This window comes from Dendrobium catenatum, unplaced genomic scaffold (genome assembly GCF_001605985.2).
Source record: "Dendrobium catenatum unplaced genomic scaffold, ASM160598v2 fragScaff_scaffold_671, whole genome shotgun sequence".
In the NCBI taxonomy this organism is placed as follows: domain Eukaryota; kingdom Viridiplantae; phylum Streptophyta; class Magnoliopsida; order Asparagales; family Orchidaceae; genus Dendrobium; species Dendrobium catenatum.
Window position 1 is genome coordinate 834,141 of NW_021319133.1, and position 7,726 is coordinate 841,866.

General features: G+C 39.6%; 2 protein-coding genes across 4 annotated transcripts in view; one reads left to right on the plus strand and one right to left on the minus strand.

Moving 5' to 3' along the window:
- Positions 1 to 2,531: 2,531 nt before the first annotated feature.
- LOC110105650 (adenosylhomocysteinase) lies at positions 2,532 to 5,243 on the plus strand. 2 transcript variants are annotated; one of them, XM_028695749.1, is made up of 3 exons: positions 2,532 to 3,348; positions 4,219 to 4,759; positions 4,840 to 5,243. In XM_028695749.1, the coding sequence occupies exons 1-3, from the start codon at positions 2,638 to 2,640 to the stop codon at positions 5,046 to 5,048; spliced, it is 1,461 nt and encodes a 486-aa protein (XP_028551582.1). In that variant the 5' UTR covers positions 2,532 to 2,637; the 3' UTR covers positions 5,049 to 5,243. The 2 variants fall into 2 exon arrangements, with proteins under 2 accessions (XP_028551582.1, XP_020690898.1); XM_020835239.2 differs by having other exon boundaries at positions 2,535 to 3,348; positions 4,219 to 4,755; positions 4,839 to 5,243.
- The window catches only part of LOC110105651 (heat stress transcription factor A-5), a 23,962-nt gene continuing 21,399 nt past the window's right edge, over positions 5,164 to 7,726 (minus strand). Inside the window, exon 3 of one of the 2 annotated variants that reach the window (XM_028695751.1) lies at positions 5,164 to 5,293. The gene's annotated coding sequence lies outside the window, so the exon portion shown is untranslated. Of the gene's footprint in view, positions 5,294 to 6,913; positions 7,072 to 7,726 lie in introns of those variants that run through there. The other variant, XM_020835240.2, reaches the window with a different exon arrangement.

Consider the following 7,726-nt stretch of genomic DNA (forward strand, 5'->3'; position numbering starts at 1 on the left):
TGTTGAAGTAGTGTTGGAAGGTTTAGAGTTGGAAGGCTAAGAAAAATATGATTAGTTTTGAATTTTTTTATAGATTTGTGATCAGGGGCGGATCTACCTTAAGCCCTGGGGGTCAATTACAAACATATTGTGAGGCATACAATATTGCTCCCAGCATAATTAAACACATTGTGTAGATGTGTTATTGTTAGAGAACGATGCACCAAATACAAAAAATAGTAAAGAGAATTCAAAAATATCTCATGGCATGTCGACCCCCACCAAGGAGCGCAACCTTTTTGGACCCCCGACATATTTGTGAAGCGTACAATGATCAAGTATATGAACAAATAGGAGTTCAACCAAATTCTACACTTTTACTTATAAATTTACCCCCTTGAAAATTAAGGCCGACCCTGTTTGTGAGGAAAATTTTCTTGCAATGGTTGATGAAGGTTTTTTTTATTTTTCTGAAGGAAGCAATTTTTTTTAATGGAGAAGGATTAGGACCTTTAGTTTTTTTTTTTTTTTTGGAAAAATTTGGGGCAAAAGCCCATATATTAAGAAGAAAGAAAATTACAAGTAAAAGGAATTACATGTAAAAAGCCCTTAAAAAGCCAAAAACAAACCAATAAGGGCCAAAAGAAGAAATAAAACCCCAACTATACCACCCATTACAATAACATATCAATTAACATAACCAAAACTGTGGTAGGAGCATCAAAAACAAATTGGGAGACAAGCTGCAGAAGACTGAAGGCGGAAGGAGTCCGATCCGCATCCAGGGAAGAAGAAGGATCCAGAGCCTGCAGCGAAAGAAAAACCCAGCTCCCAAGCCTAAATGAACTGGACTCAGAATAAAAAATAGACACGAAAGGAAATGTGGAACCCTGGTTGCCCGAAGACCGTCCAAGGGCCCTGCTAATGGGAGCGTCATCATCGTCCAATTCGGCTTAGCAGGTAAAGAGAAAGGACGGAGGGGCTCGGAAATGCCACAATAGTGGATACTTCTCAGCAAAAAGAACCATGAACCACCCTTCAATCTCAGATTCAAAATCTGTAAGATGATATAACAAAGCAGGAATCTCCAAAAACAGAGCAGGCAATAATGCCCACCCACCCCACAAACGAGGGACAGAAGGCAATCAAAATTAACCAGAAATGCCAAAACGCCTGTTGAGATCATCAAAATGTTTCCAGGTTTTCACTTTAGCAAAAACAGCTCTCCGGATAATGCTACAGAGCTAAGTGGGGTTGTTCCAAACATTTTCAAATTTTCTAGAATTCCTTTCTTTCCATAAGTAGTAAATAGAGCTGCAAATGGTCAGATAGCAAAAATTCTTCTCCCCAGGACTGTAACTTTGTGAATCATCAAAAAATTCAAAGGCCTACAACAAGTTTGGCCTAAGGAGGAAGACATCCAGATTTGGTAGCAGGGAAACAATCACCGAATATGAGTAGTCACAGGCAAAAAACAAGTGAGAATGATTTTCACACACATCCGAACAAAATACACAATTGGGAAGTACATTAATCCCTCTCAAAATAAGTAAATCAGCCATTTTCAGCTTGCCCAGCAACGCCATCTAGGAGTATGAGGAAAAACGGAGGGACTTCCTTTTATGCCATATGAATTTGTGCCAGCTAACCTCCTCAAGATTAGAGAAATAATTGGAATAAAAGCTATAGAAAGAAGTTTTATCAGAGCCATCCCAAAACACAACCGAATGCTCACCAATATTGATTCCAAAAATCTCATTTCTTAAGGTAAAAGGAGTATTGGGAGGAAGAGACCAGCAGTTGTTAGAAGAGTAAAAGTTTACAAAAGAATTCATGAACCTAAAGGTAGGCATAATGTCATGAAGAGATCTCCCATTACACCAATGATCCCACTCCATAGAAAAATTACAATTGTAAGAGACAGAGAATGAGAATTTATCTTTCACCAACAGGGCTGTGGCATAAATTCTCTTCCATAATTTAGATGCAGTAGAGCTAAGCGGCTTCCAAGGAGAAATATATTTGTTTCTAAACCAAGCCGTAGTTAAATTATCCATAGTAAAAAACCTCCACAAGAAAGAGCAACAGTTGGCATGATACAGTGCCTCAATGGAGGGAATACCCAGTCCACCAAATCTGGTAGGTAAAGCAGTTTTACCCCAGACAATTAAGTGAAGTTTTCTCTCATTAATCCTGCCATGAAATAAGAATCTGGAGCAAAGCTTGGCAAAGAGTTTACAGCAATGTTTGGGTATGATAGAGCCCCTTATTCAATACGCGAGAGTATTAGCAATCGTGAATTTAATGAATAAAATGCTAGATAAATAACTGTACCAATCAAAAGCTAATATTAATAAAAAACTGCAAAATAGCTATAGGAGATTTCAATTTTCAAGCTAGTAATTATTGATAAACAATAATGGATGCACGAATTTCCAAAAGCAAAACAAAAATAAAAAACAATGGATGAACGAACACGTGCGCCGTCACGAAGATCAATAAATTTCCCCTCGACAAGCAATCAGAACCGTCCGTTTCTGCCTCCTCCCTCATTAAATACCGCAGGATCTCTCTTCGCCTTCGTCTCGTCCTGCTCTCCGCACTCGATCTCGATTGAAAGAGATCGCCGGAAAGCTTTATCCTCTTTTCTCCGTCGCCATGGCTCCCATAGTGGAGAAAACCTCCTCTGGGCGTGAGTACAAGGTGAAGGACATGTCCCAGGCCGACTTTGGCCGGCTCGAGATCGAGCTCGCCGAGGTCGAGATGCCAGGTCTAATGGCTTGTCGCGCCGAATTCGGCCCCTCACAGCCATTCAAGGGTGCACGAATCTCCGGTTCCCTCCACATGACCATCCAGACCGCCGTCTTAATCGAAACATTGACCGCTCTCGGCGCCGAGGTCCGCTGGTGCTCTTGCAACATTTTCTCTACCCAGGACCACGCTGCCGCTGCCATCGCGAGGGACTCTGCTGCTGTGTTCGCCTGGAAGGGCGAGACACTTCAGGAGTACTGGTGGTGCACCGAGCGCTGCCTCGAGTGGGGCGCCGGAGGTGGCCCCGATCTCATCGTGGACGACGGCGGCGATGCGACTCTGCTCATACACGAGGGTGTCAAGGCGGAGGAGGAGTACGAGAAGACTGGGAAGTTACCGGATCCAGCATCCACCGACAACGCCGAATTCCAGCTCGTTTTGGGGCTTATTAGGGACAGCATCAAGGTGGATCCCAAAAAGTACTCGAAGATGAAGGAGAGGCTGGTTGGTGTCTCAGAGGAAACAACCACCGGAGTGAAAAGGCTGTACCAGATGCAGATCAGTGGGTCGTTGCTCTTCCCAGCCATTAACGTTAATGACTCCGTGACCAAGAGCAAGGTGAGATTTGCTTACCGTTTTTTCCAATGGATCTCCATCTATATTTTTGGTTCTTTTGAATCGTGTTCTGAGTTCAAATCATGTGTGTTTCATGTACGATCTTTGTTTATGTATTTACACATATTTGCTCAGCTAACAAGTCTTTCTAGGTGTATCTGTTTAACATAGAAGATGACTTGGCACTGATACTTTTAGTCTTCTTTGCCTGAATCTCTTGAGCAAGCATTTAGCTCCTAACATATGCAATTTACTGGGCTCTTGTCACGTCCACTGGTTCAGCTAAAAATTACATTTCAGCTTTTGGTTATGACCAGAGGGATCGCGTTTCACATGAATGTTTAGGCATCTTAGGAACTACAATTGGGGATTCTGGAGTTATATTTCAGCTTACCACCCGTTTTTTACTTCAAATGTGATAGCAGATTTGCAATGCCATGTAGATGACATTGCTTGTTTTCAATGTTTCAAAGCTTTAAAAAGATCCGACTACGTAGTCTATAACAGCTTAGGATTTTTGGATCTGGAATTTTTGTAGCCTTTAACAACTTAGGATATCTGTAGATCTGTTTTCGATTAAGAAAGATTGAGAATTGCTAAACTTATTGTGGTTTGCATGTAGATTTGTTGTAGACGGCTTTGATTTTTACTATTAGAATTGATTTGAAACATCATTTAGTGGAGCTTTTGCGGGTTCTTTCATGAGCGAGATTTTGTCTTTGTCAAAAGCTTTACTCAGGACTAGTTATGGTGAACTCAAAAGCTTCTGAGACTTTTCCAAGTCCATCCTTGTGACTGTGAATCTCTTCATCTGTATTCAAAATCCAATCTTCATGGTTGCCCATATAAAACCTTATTTTTTTCCTTTAACAGTTTGATAACCTGTATGGTTGCCGCCACTCTCTTCCTGATGGCTTGATGAGGGCCACCGACGTTATGCTCGCTGGAAAGGTCGCCGTGGTCTGTGGCTATGGAGATGTTGGAAAGGGCTGCGCTGCGGCTCTCAAGTCTGCCGGAGCTCGTGTCATCGTGACCGAGATCGATCCCATTTGCGCTCTCCAGGCCCTGATGGAAGGTATCCCTGTCCTCACCCTTGAAGATGTTGTGGCCGACTCCGACATCTTTGTGACCACAACTGGTAACAAGGACATCATCATGGTGGACCACATGAAGAAGATGAAAAACAATGCCATTGTTTGCAACATCGGCCACTTCGACAATGAGATCGACATGCTAGGCCTCGAGGCCTTACCAGGCATCAAGCGCATTACCATTAAACCGCAGACGGATCGATGGGTCTTCCCTGATACCAATAAGGGCATCATCGTCCTCGCCGAGGGCCGTCTCATGAACCTCGGATGCGCAACCGGTCATCCCAGCTTCGTCATGTCCTGTTCCTTCACCAACCAGGTATGTTCTGGGTTTTCCAATCCGCACTAATGAGCTTCATTGCATATCTTTCAATTGCTGATGAAATCCGAAATGTTATGCAGGTGATTGCTCAGCTGGAGCTGTGGAATGAAAGGTCTTCTGGCAAGTATGAGAAGAAGGTTTATGTGCTGCCGAAGCACCTGGATGAGAAGGTTGCATTGCTCCACCTGGGAAAGCTCGGGGCTAAGCTCACCAAGCTCAGCCCAGCACAGGCTGAGTACATCAGTGTCCCTGTTGAGGGTCCATACAAACCTCCTCACTACAGGTACTAAGATAAGTATCAAGCTATAATAATGGCACCTGATGCTGAATATTGAAGATCTTCTCGGTCTTCTTTAGCATATCGTCTTTATCATATTTCTATTGGGCAATGGTTGAGGCATATTTTGTGAGTGTAACGAGGTGTTGTAAGGTGCTGCTTATACTGTATTTGTGCCTAACCATATGCAGGGAGTATTTGTATCCAAGTTTTGTTGTAAGCTTTGCTTGTGCTAGCTGGTAAGGGATGGTTTTCTTACTGCGTCATAAAGAAAAAAAAAAGTTTTTTATTATGAAATTTTTAATTTTTAAACTAGAAAGCTGCTTAAAGAAGCAAAATAAAACCACCCCAAACGAAGCCTAATTTATTTCACTATGTGGATTGATTGCATGAATCCTTTTTCGTCATTGTGTTTTATTAAGAATTAAATTTTCATATAAATCTAATAAAGAAAATGTCATTTCTAATAATTTTTAATCAATTTTTTTATGACTATATCTACTTTTCTTAATATAAGCTAATCTAATACATTTATGGATCATCAGAAAGTTGTCATTTTATGAAAGTCTTTAGGTCTAACTCAATTTATAAACAAGTGATTAAAATTCTTAATCTTTGCATTATTACAATTGTTAAGATTTTATCTTTTTTCTTCAAATCCTATGAGTTTCCTTAATTTCAATATTACTAGATAGTTTTTTTTAAAGTATTTTAAATTCCTCATCATTTCAGCCTGAGAGAATGGGGTTTAAGCCACACAAACCATTTCTAAGCAACCTTAGACAAATGATCATATATGCAGTTTTTAGCATAGTAAGTCAAAAATAGTCTTCTTTATTCCAAAGAAATTTGTCATTGCCAGCATAAATGGCAATGCCAATAATCCTATCCTAGCAACCTGCAACACCGTTCAAACTCCACTAGGTATATCTTTGTCATTGAAAAGATATTTGACAAACCTCTTCAAATGAATAACACGAAAGATGACACATACATATTATGATGCACTTCTATCATGATTGATATGTATGTATCGAAACAAAATGCTAATAAATCGAGGATGGGATCACTAGCACTGTACTTTTTTATCATTTTATTTTTATGGAGCAGAGTTCCATATAACCCTTGAAATTATATAAATAAAAGGTATAAAAACACATTTTTTATCTTTTGGATATCTCATTTTTTGCAAGAATTTGAGCATAATTTGTACTCTCATCTCTGTCTCTCTCACCAAGTGATACAAGTGCACTGATTTTGTTTTTTAGAAGGGGCACGTGCCCCCCCCCCCCCCTTGAACAGCGAACCCCCCCCCCCCCCCCCTTGAACAGCGAAAAAATCCAAAAACTATAACATAAAAGCAGATAGTTCATCTCAACGATCATGTCCAAAGAGGAAAAAAACATAGAGTAGTCGAATATATATGCTAATAAGGTCCCAACAACAATTCAATGAAGAAAACAAGCAAGAAACAAATGTCGGCCTAGTAAATGAGATAGTGAAGAGCAGCAGAGAAGACTAAAGGCTTTGTTTTGTGATAATTTTGTTCTTACTTTTTAAAGTAATTTTTCAGTGCAAAAAGTTATTAAACTCGAAATCTTTGTACTAAAAAACTGTTTTAGAAAATAACAAAAAAGTTGTCCCAAACGAAGCCTAGATAGATCCATTAAAAATAATAAATACTTCCAGTACCACCAGTGCATAAGAAATAAAAGCCGAAAAAATAAACCAACATACAAATAGCAAAAAATTCAGAAGCAATTTGTGGATCCAAGAATTGAAAATAGAAGAAAAATAGAATAACACAAAAAAGAAGAATGAAGAGAACAAAAAGGTACTCCGTTACTTATAATCAAGTGTAGAATATAAACAAGACACTAAAAAGAGCACATCCAGGTTTTCAAAAAGCAACCCTGCCGAACCCACTTATCATTGTCCCACATGGATAGAAATCCAGCAGAGCCTGCACACAAAGCCAACCGAAAGCAGAAGAAGATGACAGTGACACCACATACAAAACTGTCCATCCAACAAGCCTAGCAGAAATCCACAACAACAAACAAAAATCAGATAAGAAGTTGCCATCCTGAAGTAAATTTCTAAGTAGTAGTGGGGTATTCAAAGAAGTTATGGTTATTATTTTCTTCAACATCAGCACAAAGCGAATAAGCCATTGTAACAATTAATCCCTCTTACTTGAAGTTTGTGAGCAGTTTTGTAGACATTCAGGCAAGTTTTCTATGTACAGAAATATATCTCAAGGAATGTTGTATAAACCATGCATATTTCCTTCAGTGGACTTAGGGTAGATTCTTTTATAATTTTTTTTTTTTTGCCTCAGTCAGCCATTAGCATTTTGATAGGAAATACTTGATTTCAAGTAGTTCCTAATCAAAGTCTGAAGCAAATCGTGATAATTTCTGCTGTTTACAGCAGGAAAACAGTAAATTCTGGACCAAAACAGAGAAAACCTGAGAGGAAAATGGAGAAAAACTCGCCCAAACACTTGTACTTTACTAGTAGATGAAAGAAAACTTGCAAAGATACAAAGATCCTCTATTCGAGAGGAGGATCGCACTCTCCCAATCTCTAGAATTCGTTCTAGAGCCCAAGCCTCCAAAAAAACCCTAATTGCAATCAAACAAAACATCAAAAAACTCCCTAATTCCCTCATCCCCTTTAATACAAGAT